Genomic DNA, 14,113 nt, shown 5'->3' with positions numbered 1-14,113 from the left:
ACACTTGGCACAATGCAGTCAGGCAAGTACCGTTCTCCTGGCATCCACCAAACCCAGACACTTCCATCAGATTGCCAGACAGAGAAGCATGATTCATCACTCCAGAGATCACGTCTCTACTGCTCTAGAGTCCAGTGGACGCTTTGAATTGCACTTGATGATACAAGGCTTGAATGCAGCTGCTCAGACATAGAAACCCATTCCATGAAGCTCTCTATGCACTGTTGTGCTAATCTGAAGTCCACACGAAGTTTGGAGGTCTTTAGCTATTTACTCTGCAGACAGTTGGGGACTTATGCACACTGTGCGCTTCAGCACATGCTGACCCTGCTCTGTCATTGTCTGTTGTTATAATACCACTAACAGTTGACCGTGGAATATTTAGTAGCAAGGAAATTTCATAGATAGACTTATTGCACAGGTGGCAACCTATCACAGTATCATGCTTGAATTCACTGAGCTCTTGAGAGCAACCCATTCTTTCACAAATGTTTGTAGAAGCAGTCTGCATGCCTAGGTGCTTGATTTTATACACCTGTGGCCATGGAGGTGATTGGATTACCTGAATCCAATAATTTGGAGGGGTGTCCCAATACTTTTGGCAATATGGTGTATGTAACTATGTAAACGTTCATACGGTATATGTAATCAACAATAAGCAGAAGAGATCTTATGAACATGGAAATGATAAAAACAAAAATATTATGTATATGAAGAAAGAATGGACACTTTTTACATACATTTTTAAATTATACAACCCAAACACCTGTTGGGGCCGATTACCATTGCAGTAATAAGCTGCGGTTTTACATGGTTTTGTAAAAACTTTAATAAAAAGAAAATTCCACAAAAAGCACAAACAAATTACATCACAGTAAACCACACATTGTTCTGTAATCTAATAATGCTTCTTTCTACATTATGATGTTAGTCATAAGTGTGTGTACAAATCTTATAAAAAAAATGCAAATACCAAGCACAATGAGGTTCCAGGCAGATATGTAGATAACCACAGTAAGGGAAGCTCCAACTATTCATCCAACCAGCAATGTGACATGAGCACAACAACAAATAAAGGAGCTCTCCCAACCCTGTGGAAGTCAATGGAGTCACAGTTAGAAACAGATAAAATCAAAATTCACTTTAATGTCATACAGGAGTGCCCAGATTGATATATCACCAAGCCAGTGGAGAGGAGAAACACATGATCCCAGAAGCTGAAGGATGACATATGATCCCATACCAAACAGTAGGTTGCTAAGCCCAGGAGCCTCAGGGCAGTGGGAAGAGTGTGTGGATGGTGCTCACTGGGATCACTGATATGGTGCATCTGCTGGAAGTGATGTGTCCTGGAACTGGATGTGATGTCATATACCTGGCAGAAGAACAACATCTGGTGAGGGCAAACTGAATCCCTAGGAGAGCACTCAAACCATGTCAAACTAAAGGAGAGAAGTCGGTCATCATTATAACATGTTTTGGGGAATTGTCCCTTCCTCAGATCACGTGATCTCCATTGGCTTGGTGATGTATCTATCTAGGAACTCCTGCATGTAATGATTTTTAACCCAACATTAGAGTGAATTTTGATTTTATCTGTTCCTGGGCTTGTGACTCCATTGACCTCTACAGGATTGGTAGCACTCCTTTATTTGCTGTTGTACAAATCTTATCCAGAAGCTGGTGTTATATGTTTGACCAAGGACATCAACAGTATGAGCTTGAAAAGAGAATAAAAGATGAGATATCACTGACCCATGAAAAAGGCAGGGTAAATAATGATAGAGTGGAAATATGACAAAAAAAATCCCCCAGGAAGGATGAAGATTTGAAAACAGTAATTGCAACAACAGATTAATTGTACTTTGCCTAAGTAACACTTATTACACTTATGACTTTGATTCTGGTTGAACCTCACTGGAGTTGATTTACTAAAGGAGTAGAGGTTGTTCATTTGGAAAAGAAAATGTTTGCTTTAACAGAGTATATTTACAGTACTTTGCAAAGTGAATGGTAGTAAATTGAAAGTTAACTTTGAATACCAAATCACATGCAAGGAAGATTTTAACAAAAAAGATTTTTTGCCAGTGAACAGTTTCTATTCATTTTGTAAATGAACCACAGGAAGGCAATGCAATCACCTTTACCTTTTGAAGCTTCTTATGTGACAATTTTTAATCTTTTTACAAAAATAGTCATTGCTTTAAATCAATAACATATGACATGCTAATAAGTAATATAAATGTTTTTGCAAGGGGATTCTTTAAAAAAATAAAACAAACTTATCTGTTTTATATATTTCTATATGTTTTTTATATTTCTGCCTCTGAAATGTTTACACCAAGCTTAAACATTTACAATGAAATACAAAGAAGGGACACAGTCTGTAAAACACAAAAGCATTTGTGTTTTACACTTGCATTTCTGTGTAAAATCCTCTGGTTGCCACCAACCCTTTCTTTCTTCCTTTCTGAGAAAACTAATCCTGTGACTATAATTCTGAAAACAAGGGATTCCCAGATCAATCTATCAAAGTCCCACGGCAGTCAAATTAGATGGGAGTCTAATTATGCACATCACTGATTGTTCAGAAAGCAATTACTTATATGCAAGGTCTGAATTCTCTTAGAAGCAATTCATGTTGGGAATTGGTGTCATTTTTGGGGGGAGGAAAGCTCTGGCATTGGAAAAATGCTTTGAAATTTCTCTACCTGCTATATGACACTTTGCAAAAATGTACAGAATCCACGTACATCTTTATTTTTTTGCCTTCCAAAACATTTTTTCTTATTACTTGTTTGGTTTGCCAAAATAATAAAGTAATATTCTTCTTTCCTTTACCCAGTGTTTCAAATCCCTTACTTGTGCACATATTATCATATATTTACTAAGTAGTAAAATAACAGTTTTAAAACAATTCATCTCTAACTTGTCTAACTGCATTTACTGTAAAGTAATTCATCCTCAAATATTTTCAAAGATCACAACTATGACTTTGAAACTGAGTTTCAATTGTTTGCTAATAGCTTACAACACCTGATGTTTGTTTACATTAGAATGCTTCATTTCCAGTTATTTTTGCTACCGTTGAAAATAGGGGAAAATAAACCATGATTTTAGTTCCTCTGTTGTGAAGTTTGAATTTACATTTCTTCTCAATGCCTATAGCAACAGTGATAAATGATGGTTCATTGAAGTGCTTTTACTGTTTGCTAAAGGTATGCCAACACTTAAAGTGAATAGTCTGGACACATGTTTACTGCAATTCTCTTTTTAAATCAAATATATTAAATGTGATTAAATGTAGTAAGAAACTGGGATAATATATTTTGCAGCAACTCATGGGCGACTTGCACAGGCAGGGCAACCCAACAGTTTCACTTTATTTCTGACCCTCAGCACTACATATGCTTACCGGCCTTTTACTTCCACACTACTGCTTTTGCTCATGGGAGCAAAGAAAAGAATCGATTCACCTAGCACTACATCATAGGAGGAAGACACATATTTCCCAAATCTAAAAGTACCAGGTATTTCTCTTCATTTCAGGCAACTGAATGGAGCAGTGGAAGAGCTAAGGAAGAGCGAATATATTGGTGTGCATGTGTTTGTGTGTGTATGTGTGTGTGGGGGAGGCTGGATATTAAAGGGAATATCTTGCATTGATCAAAATACAGGTTTACTTTAAAATGATCATGCTCAAATTGACCATTGCTTAGTTTTTTTTTTAAATCAGGCCATACCTGATTTAAACTGCACTACCTATTGGGGTTAATTTACTAAAGGCAAATAGTTACTCTAGATCTGAGGAAAACATACAAGGAAAATAAAAAAACAGCATTTTTACTTGCATGTGATAGGATGATAGAAATCTGCATTTCAGAGCTTCCCCTCAGATCTAGAGCAACTGCAACTGAAGTGCACTTGCTGCGCACAGACTATTTGGCTTTAGTAAATCAACCCTATTATGTCACTGACTTGGAACAAACATGCAGGATGACTGATCAGCATTCACCGGGTCCATGTTTTTTCCAGGCCAGTTCTCACTAGATATTTCTTTTCTACCAAGTACAATTTTCCTACCTTGTGGTAGGTAGACTTTTTAGCTTTTAACAGAGTGGGAATGACCTAATCAGAGACCCCATCTCTCAAGGCCTGGGCTTCATCTGCCATGCTGTTAAAGCCAACAACTGTGGAGCAGCGTGGTAAACTGGCTCTTAGAATAGTAGATCTGTCAGTCACATCTGCCTAGACCAGTTTAGGGCTATGAGGATCACCAGAATGCTTTTAGTTTTATAGACAAGGAATGAGTTTCAGAAGAAAGGTATAGTTCAGTCTGTACTGATTCCACAGGGCTATCAGCGGATCCGTTTAAAGCCAGGGGGTCCCTGCATCTGAAGACAAAGCTTTCCAGTTTGTTTTCTAACCTGGTCTACATTCAGTGTTCCTCACCTGTGACACAGGTCATGAAATACTTCCAGGTGTGGGCACCAATCTCCATGGTCCAGGCTCTGCTGACTAAGTTAGTATGGCTGTCAGACTTAAAATGTGAACAGCAGACAAGGCTGGAACATAGAGTCCTGCCCGGGATAAAATCCTTTCTGTCTATTTTGCTGCAACAAGATTTCTGGTTCCTTCCTGATGGTTACTGTATGTCACTACTGTGGTGTTGGCTGACAGAATCCTAATGGAATGACCCTCCGGTCGGGGGGTCTAGACCTGCAAGTTTAACCAATCTCTGAGATCTCCAGGATGTTGATCAGGAGATGAGATTCCTATGGTGGCCAAGCCTCTGCACTAACTCTAGGACCCCTTCCCAGCTCTTTAGACTGGTATCTTTTTGTTAGGGTCTTTCAGGACAGCAGGAGAAAGGATTTTCCAAACTCTAGAACCAGATTGCTAGGTAAGCAAGCCAGAGAAAACATGGTCTTCAATGTCATGTGAGCTGGTTTGTCTACAGACTGAACTGATTTGTCCCATGGCGATAGAGACAAATCAGTTAAGTTGTGTTGTGGTGTAGAGTCTGGTATGGAACTGAGTAAATGGAAATTCCTTGAAGGCATCTACCATCAGAATTCTCATGCAGAGCTGAGAGTTGGATTGTTCCTGGACTGTAAATCTCAGTCTGGAAGCAGAAGTTTTTCTTGAGGATAAAGACTCTGGCTAGAGCTATATCCAGGATGAGGCCTAGACATTTTATAAGATGTGTTGGTCCCAACAATAATTTCTGAAAGTTTAGGATCCAACCTAACCTTTGGTCTTGACTGTCCATAACAGAAAATTTGTGGCAACTGTTCTCCCAATAGGAGATTGTCCACATATCTAAAATGGGAATTTTCTGGGAGTGTAGTATGGCTATAACAGATGCCATTTGGTGAACACTCAGGGGACTGCTCTCCTTACACTTGGTATCCGATATGTTGCAGTGCTTAACAGACACCACTTAATTGTGAACAGGTAAAAACTGTGGGTACTCACAAACCAGTTGCAGCAAGGGCTAAAGGAACTGATGCTGTGTTTTTCTTTCAAACAGAAGCAGTTGTGGGAATATGGTACCCCATGTAAAAAAGTTGGGAACAGAGTGTACTCACTACACTCAAGCTAGTGACACTACACTTAATTCCTCAGCATGTTAACCTTTTATGTGGAAACCAGCTGCAAAAGGGGAATAGTGATGCTTAAAGATTTCCAATAAATATAGTAGTCCCTGAGGATCATCTCACACAGAATACTGAGACTTAGTCACAACAGCTAGCTAGCAGAGTACACAAAGGTCTGGAAGTGCTCCAAGCAGAGCCCAGTGCCTTAAGGTTATATTGCAGACAGACTCCACAATCTTTTGTGCAATGGTGTCCAGGTACGGCTTCTAAGCTATTGCCAAGATAGCCAAGAGATATGCCAAGCCTGCATAAAGAGCTTGGCTCAGAAACATGTAGATGGGCTCTTGATTGAAGAAAAAAATAATCCTAAAAAAGAGAAAATGGCTATTATAAATAGATAAACTTTTCTCAGTATAGAAATTATATATATCTTCCTGGGACATTGGTAAAAACTGCAGCATCCTGGGAATGGGTGGGGTTATACCTGCCTGGCCATTGTTTTTTTTTTTCTTGTTTGCCAGTGTCCAAATCTTCATGTAGGCAGCATTTTTACCCAATTGTCTATCAAGAACTGAAACGTGTCCCTTCATTAATTAAAGAAGAAGCCTCTGATGGAACCTGATTGGCCAAACCCCTTCAGTACGACAGACAGCACAGTATTGTGAATAGAAGACAGCCAACCTTGGGATTGGACTAAAGTTGTACTGTATTAAAAACATGTTTGTGCGACATTATAGTGTCACTGGAATTTGTCAAAATTATGATAAAAAAGAAAATTATGGCTTCACTGGATTTTGTATAAATTATGACAGCCCTGTAACATTTTATTTGGAAATAAACATTTCTCAACTTTATATCCTTGTTCCGAAAGGATATCCTCTAGATTAAAATGCCAAGTGTGATTTAATGAATACATCTTTTTGCACTCTGGATAAAGTACAGTATGTGTTCTTTTCCTTGGAATGTTACCTTTTACACAGACAGCATTCCCAAAAGAAAGAAAAAATGATCTGTGTGTTGTCATGAAGTTGCTGAAATACGTAAATCACTGTGTCAACAAAGATACCACACCAAAAAAATTCTGCTCAGACATGTAAGGAATTATCAATTCTGGGCAAAGACTGTGACAGACGTGACTGAGTAGTGATAACTTCACAAGAATATTTTGTATCCTGTGTGTTAAGTTTGATCGTGGGAAATTGGGATATATACATTGGATACCTTTGAGGGGCTGCATGGTCTACTTTGGTTTTGTAATAACATTTTGAACACAAATATCATGAAAACACCTTACAACATTTGTTATCCTGGACAGAGAAACACAAAATAAGTTAGCATAGTATATACTGTAGGTATGGGTGAACTTTAATAGTCACACATGCCATTATGACCTGCAAGTTTCCAGAAAACAGGGTGTTGATGTAGATGATTTAATCCCGTGTGATGGCTGTGGTGGGATTAGGCTCAATTCACAAAGCAAACAAATCAGAAAAGGAACCATATCCTTATGTTAAAGGGGAAGCACTCCAGGCAAACAGATGAAATGCCTAAATGAGAAATCTTATTACCGCCAAATGATTTGCATTTCTCTTCACCTGTTCATGATATTTTCTGGACAGCACAGCTCTGTCTGGCGAGAAAGTACACCTGATTTTTTCCTTGCTGCAGTTAAGTAAAACTACAGATCTCCACCTCACTCCTGCAATCATAGAGATCACAGCCCCTGCCTTGTGACTGCACATTGATGAGATCATCGCTATGTCACTCCTCTCTCATCTTCTAACAGCATGCTTCTTGCACTGCAGCACAACTGTTTGGCTCCTTGTTCTGCTTTTCCCTCCCCCAGTCTGTGTTCAACTGTACAGGGACTGCAAGAGGCTCCTACAAAGTCATATTTAGGTTCTTACACTGCTTGAAATTAAGGATGCATTAAAGTGATATTAAAGGCAGGTTATACTTACCTGCTCTGTGCAGAGGTTTTGCACAAAGCAGCTCCAATCTTCCTCTCCTCTGGCACCCAAGCAAGCTCAATCCCGAGCCGCTGCTCTGTACGTCTATTCACACAGAACCCCAGCTCGGCCCCGCCTCTCTTTGTGATTGACAGCAGCAGGAGCCAATGTCTTAGCCAATGAGGAGGGAGAATTCCCAGAGAGATAAGGCTTTTGTGCTCATCCCTGAACAAACAATTTAAGTATTTCGTTAAGCTAGGCTCTGTTAATGGTAATTACTTAATGGGCTTTGTATTTCCACTTCAGCCAGTTTTCACCAACAGAGAAATCTGCAATTTTGTAGCCAAATCAATTTCATTAAAATCATTCTGCTCATCCCTATGCAGGTTGCTGTATTTTAGAGGATCCAGCTTGATGTGCTCTACATTATTTGCATTAGAGTCCACTGGCTCATTAAATTAAAGTGGGTGGCACCGCAGTAGTCAACATGCACTAGATTGAAATTACATTTGCAGCAGGGTCCTCATCTCAGTAGCTATACTACAAGTAAACCCTATTGAAATTTAGCACTAAACTTGAAAAGAAGAAATTGTTGGCAGAATTTTCAGAAACATATGCTAGGGAATAATGATGGTTAAACAGGAACTACTGTCATTTCTCAAAAATATGAAAGCCTTTGTAGTATTTGTAGCTGCTGACTTATAATATTAAGTGGATTTGAGAGTCCAAAAGATCTTTATAGTTTAAACTTTAGTAAATTGTATTTGTAGCCAAAACCTTTTTGTTTATTTTTGCATAGAATGGGGAAGAGTTAAAATCAGTGTAACATTTTACTGCTATATGAAGTTCTATTGGAGAAATTTTCCCACATATTCAGTTCTTCTTTACAAGGAAGTGAGGGGAAATCCTCTCAGAGTCCTAGATGGTCCTTTGTCTAAAGTAGGGTGTGTATGGGCTGAAAATCAGTCCTGTGTACTGCTGACTGTTCAACAGAAGGCAGTCCAGCATTCGATCAGCACTTGCAGCCATTAGCAGGCTGATCTGTGTATTCTGGTGATGAAGGTGGGGGGGTCCCCTGAGTCCCCCCTGACAAAGACACAGCAGGAAAGATCCCTGCATACACAAATCTTGTGTTGATGCAGGGATTTATCCTTTTTTTTTTAAATTCAAACCCTGGTTGAAAGAAAAAAAAACTGAAGGTGTATATCCCGCTTAAGACCGTATACTAACTAATAACAACCCTATTAACTCTGCAAGACTTTGTTGCTGTAATACTATATATATCATTTTTACAATATAATTTGTAAGCATACAGCAGGGGCTGGGGTGGTATAGCAAATTGTATAAATGTTTTGCTCCTAGTGGACAGTAGTAAAGTCAGCTCTATTTCGGCAATATAACACTTTAATAGCTGATTCTATGAGTTACTATTTCAGTAACTGTACATAAATAATGCACACATGCTCCATTATGCCTGAAATAGGGTCTTAAGATCCTATAGGTTATTTCTATCTTAATAGGCATCTTGCCAGGGGCGATTGTATTTATGTGTAATGTTCCTCTTATAGGTCTTTAGAGGCTTAGTTTTCAATCAGTAAAGTTTTTAACTTGCTGTGCTCTGTAGGCAATCTCTGATTGCAGGTTCTGTACTGGAAATGGCACTAGAAAGGAATCTATGATGGATGTATAGCAATTTCATTCTCACATTTTCTATTTCAGATTTCAGTTATTAGAGGAACATACATTGGCCTAGAACTCATGAACAAGAAGAACGGAGGTCAAGGAGGTGTTATAATCAACATATCATCTCTAGCAGGTATGACTTTGCCAGTTATGGGAGAATAGTGCATGAAGAGGTGTTTTCACATGTACAGTATACAAGCATAAGAAACAGTATACATGGCAATCACTGTGTCAGTCATTCTCCTTTTTACAAATGATTGTAAAGATAATAGTAAGCACTTTTCCCCAATTCACACTTTGCAATCTGCCCCGATTTACTGGTAGACATGTGCATTTCCTATCATTACGGTTCATTTCTTGGACAAAAATGTCATTTTCAGAGATTATGATGTACATGAATCTCTGAAAGGACATAGTAACGAATATTCAAAACAAAAAATGATGGATCAAAGGGAATCCCACCAATAAAACATGTGGCGATTCAATCCACAGCGTAAGCGGATGGGTGTCACCAAAAACATTTATACCAAAAAAGAGACAAGAAAAAGACATGGACAACACAACAACTACTGTCCAAGAATAATTTATTACGGTATTAAAATATTAGAGCAAAAAGAATAAATAACAAATGAAAATTTGAATCAGTGCCCACTAAACCCAGTCGGACCCCCCTCCATAGACACCCCCCTGAACACCCACCTGCTGCAACTCCTGTACCTTCTCAGAAAGCCAGGATCACCCCACCATCTAAACCCCCTGACTCCTGCCATGACCGGATGTATTAAATGTGCAATGGCAGCGACCAATCCAACCTGAGAGAATGCGGGCCAAATGGCCAATAACACCACAGTGGGTGGAGTGAAATCACTCTAGAATTCTCCACTCAAAACAGTCTCTGATCAAGGCAGAGAGCAAAAGTATACCAAAACTTATTGCCATATACCTAAGGGTGGCCAAACACTGTGACTGCAGATGGCCCTCAACACCTGAAGGAGAGCCTGACTAATGTGCTACAAGAGAGGGTACTACCAGTGCAGATCTTAAGTACAAGTGGAACATCATACACCACCGGTCATTAGTGACCATCTGCAGATACAAATGAGCCACATCTGGAAAAAAGTTATAAGAAACTAATGCGTTAATTACATTTTGATGATGTCACATGATGCAATAATAGTTCAGGCCCATGGAGAAATGAATTCAATTTTGGATTTGTTTGATAATTCGTATTCGGATAACGAATGGATCTGAATTTCATTCCATTTGTTAACTCATATGCACATAATGCCAGTCAATATTGTCCAATCAACTCATGCCATTTCTCTTGGTGGGTAGGACTAGCATCTGAAAATAGAGAATCCTTCCTATTCAAATCCATAGGATTGGATAATATATGTAATTTATGGCAATAATCTGGAAAAACTGCAACATTTTTCAAATCCACCCAGACCAACAAATATGCAAAATGAATGCTGAAGATAAAAAATGATTCCGAAACTGAATCAGTTCAACATAACAATATGGTGAAACAAATTTTTTCAATGCACAAATGCATCCGAAATGAAACAAAAAATTCCACGTGCACATGTCTATTTACTGGTACTTGTAGGGCTGTGGAAATTATTTATTTATTCAAAACAAAACTCTAGTTAAACAGCTACATTGAAAGTTGAAATATGTACTGTATGTTTATTTTATCACCTGCCTAGGGGTCTGTAATCTATATAGCCAGCTTTATGATTTGCATACATTTTCCATCCTGCACAGCCAAGTGGATTGCCAACAGTTTCTAATCCATGAAACCATGTACTGATTCAGCAGTTCAGCTTCCTGTGTCACCCCTCCACCTCCAGCTTCTTCTTTGGACAGTGAATCAGCATTGTCACCTCTGTACAACAAGCAGAAACAGACACAGTGTGGTTTTGCTGGCCTTGTCCCTTCACGTTCTGTTCAAAGAAGGAAGAGGAAAAAATATTCTCCAAAATTAGGGAAATTCCCATCTTAGATAATTTAGTGAGAAACTAAGGGCCTTCTTTACATACAAAAAAGTGAAATATACTGCCTTACACAAGTGAGGTGTGGGTTTCAGAAGAATGGTTAGTCAAACATTACACAATTTTCATGTAAATCAGTAAACAGATAAACAGAATTTCAACTGTGTATTTACCTCTTTTCATAACGTACAAACAATCTAAAATTAAACATTTTAGTTTATTAGGAAGAATCATTGGTAAGATCCATCAGTTGAAGAGCAACTCTAGGCAACAAATAAAATGAAATTCTGAAACAATCGGACTTTCTCTACTTACCAGTGCAGCAAGTTCATGACTGCCCCTGACCTCAATCCTATGTGCAGCTTCTGAGAAGAAACTAATTACTGTATGTAAGTTGCAGCCCTATGGGCTGATGGTAGAATGGGTCAGGCAGATAGGAAGGGTGGAATGGACAAACTCAGGGTATGAGGTGTAGAATAGGAGAGGCATGGCTCTGCCCTCTTGCAACATGCTATAAATACAAATGGAGACAACCTAGCTTTAGAAGCTCCAAAATGTGCCTGGTCTGAAGTATTTAAAAAGGGGTACATGCATGGCATATATAAGAACAGGGCTTAGAATGGGTATGAAGAGAAGTTAGTAAAGAGACAATACCAAGGTCTAATAGGCAGCGGAGGGAGTAGAGGCTATAATGTTGTTGCAAAGTGTAATGAGAGTAATGTCTGGTGCTTAAGCAGCCAGTCAGCGGGAGTCATAGTGGCATGCTTTGGCTGACAGAAGATCCTGATAGTGAGGGGGTGTTGCGAGCTTGATCCTCTCCCTAGCGACTGGTGTCCACATATAAGGAATGATATCGCGGCACAAGGTATCCCATGAAGAGGAGTAGAGAGAGAGAATGAGATGCCTTGGGAGTGAAGAAGCTCGAGAACATGTGAAGAGATGATCTCTTGTGTCAGGGAGAAGTCTCGTATTGTCACTAGGAGTGAGGTCACAAGTTGGGCTGTGCAGGTGTAGTGCGGTACAGGCTCAGTGGTACCCACTCGAAATGGCAGCATCCATTAGGAGAAGTTACAAAGCAGCCAGATATGAGGTGTGCGCAATAAAAAAGAGGGATGTACAAAAAGGGTTAACTGTGCAAACTAGAACAGGCCAATGAATGCAGACATTAGAGAGTGCTATTAGTGAGTCCCCAACTGGGTATGTCAAGCCCCACCCACAACTGTGTATATGTTGAAGGCTTGCAAAATCTTCCACTTCTGGAGCCACAATGGGTCATCCCATTCCATGATAATTTGGCTACAGATGCATTTTGATTTATATAAGCATTGCAAGGTTGATAAACCAGCTGTTGACAAGACCTGTGCTTGTAATCAAGCTGGAAGAAATACCAGTAAAGGTCCAGTTCACTTCTAGTCCATTTATGTTGTTTTCAATCTTGAGCCCTGATGAAGGGGACAGTTTTGGACCCCAAAATGCATTTACTAATCTTTCAATTGTCCCCCTGACCTTTATTGGAATAAAGTCATATCTAGACCTTTTAGCAATGTTGTGGTGCTTCAGTTTACATTTTGTTACATTACAGATGCATTTTGACTTACATAATCATTTACAGTATAAAAGATAGATTTTGTTTGCTGAGATTATCATAGTGTAAATTTATGGCCAGCTATGCTGAGAATGCAGGCCTAGCAGCATATGTACAGCTGGGCAAACCCAAGCATTTGCACATACACCACAGTGTTCTCTTTACAGCTTGGGTTGCATATTAGCAGGAAACCCTGACTGCCACAGAACCACAACATGGGGTTGTAATAAGTAACAGATATAGAAGAGCCTAAAATGTTACATATTTATGTTGTAATCCAATAATACGTATGTAAAAAGGAAATTATTTATGTCTTGTTTAACTCTGTCAGTTATGGTTTCCTAGATCCTTTTAGTTTGGCGACTACCAGACTACAGCCTTAAAATAAATCATAATTATAAATCCTATGTCCCCCCTGAGGTCTTACTACAGAGTACAGAGGTTGCAGCTGCTCTGGGTCCAATAAAGTTTGGGACTAGACAATCACTCTGGCTTTCTTTGTGGCCTGAAAATGACAGTCAGGGGTTTTTGCATGAGTTCAGAAAGAAGAGCATGTGTTCAAATGTCACACTAGATGAGCAATATGGCTGTTAGCTACATATACTGCATACATCAATATGATCCATATGTGAGCCATATGTTTACTTTTGCAGAGCAATTTATTAATGAGCATATAAAATGGCCATTTATGTAAGCAACTTCCTTATCTGTTTAATTATATGATTTTCGCTTTACTAAGAAGGCAGAACATAATGCCAGAAATGTTTCGTAAATCATTCAATAAATATAAATTGCTAGAGGCCACTTTAATGAAATTATGGAAATTGTAGTCACAAACATGTTTTATTTTACTAAAGTGAGATGTCCAGAAGAGTAAATGCCTGAATCTATTAACTATATTTTAATAAAATATATACACTGTATTTGCTACCTAATATTACCCCACTCTAATTTATTGCCACATAAAGTTAGAGTAATACCATTGGAAACCCATCAAAAAAGACAAATGGATCCACATGCTTATCTTTTAATTGCAAACATTTGAACACAGAGACTTATATTAGGCTTCTCACTTTCCAATTATGTTTGTGACCGAAGATATTTGCAGTGAAGGTAGACAAAGACTGCCCCAACTGTTGTGTATCCTCTCATTCAGCCTGAGTGAATACATTGCTTTGCAAAGCTACAATAAATTATCCAGGTTATAAACATATCACACCTCTATTCTATTAAGTCTGGAACCATAATTCATAGTCCTTCAATTCGATTCCTACGTCTGTTTTACAGATCTTTTTCCTTGTA

The 14,113-nt window shown here is 38.8% G+C and overlaps 1 protein-coding gene across 1 annotated transcript in view; it reads left to right on the top strand.

The window, feature by feature from the left end:
* The window catches only part of HPGD (15-hydroxyprostaglandin dehydrogenase), a 118,609-nt gene that overhangs the window by 50,340 nt on the left and 54,156 nt on the right, over positions 1 to 14,113 (top strand). Inside the window, exon 4 of the mRNA XM_089684043.1 lies at positions 9,269 to 9,365. Within this exon, the coding sequence (XP_089540169.1) occupies positions 9,269 to 9,365 (97 nt within the window). The remainder of the gene's footprint in view (positions 1 to 9,268; positions 9,366 to 14,113) is intronic.

Source organism: Staurois parvus, unplaced genomic scaffold, assembly GCF_062004578.1.
Source record: "Staurois parvus isolate SC_StPar_1 unplaced genomic scaffold, SC_StPar_1.0 ptg000334l, whole genome shotgun sequence".
Taxonomy (NCBI): domain Eukaryota; kingdom Metazoa; phylum Chordata; class Amphibia; order Anura; family Ranidae; genus Staurois; species Staurois parvus.
This window is presented reverse-complemented; position numbering and strand designations above follow the sequence as displayed.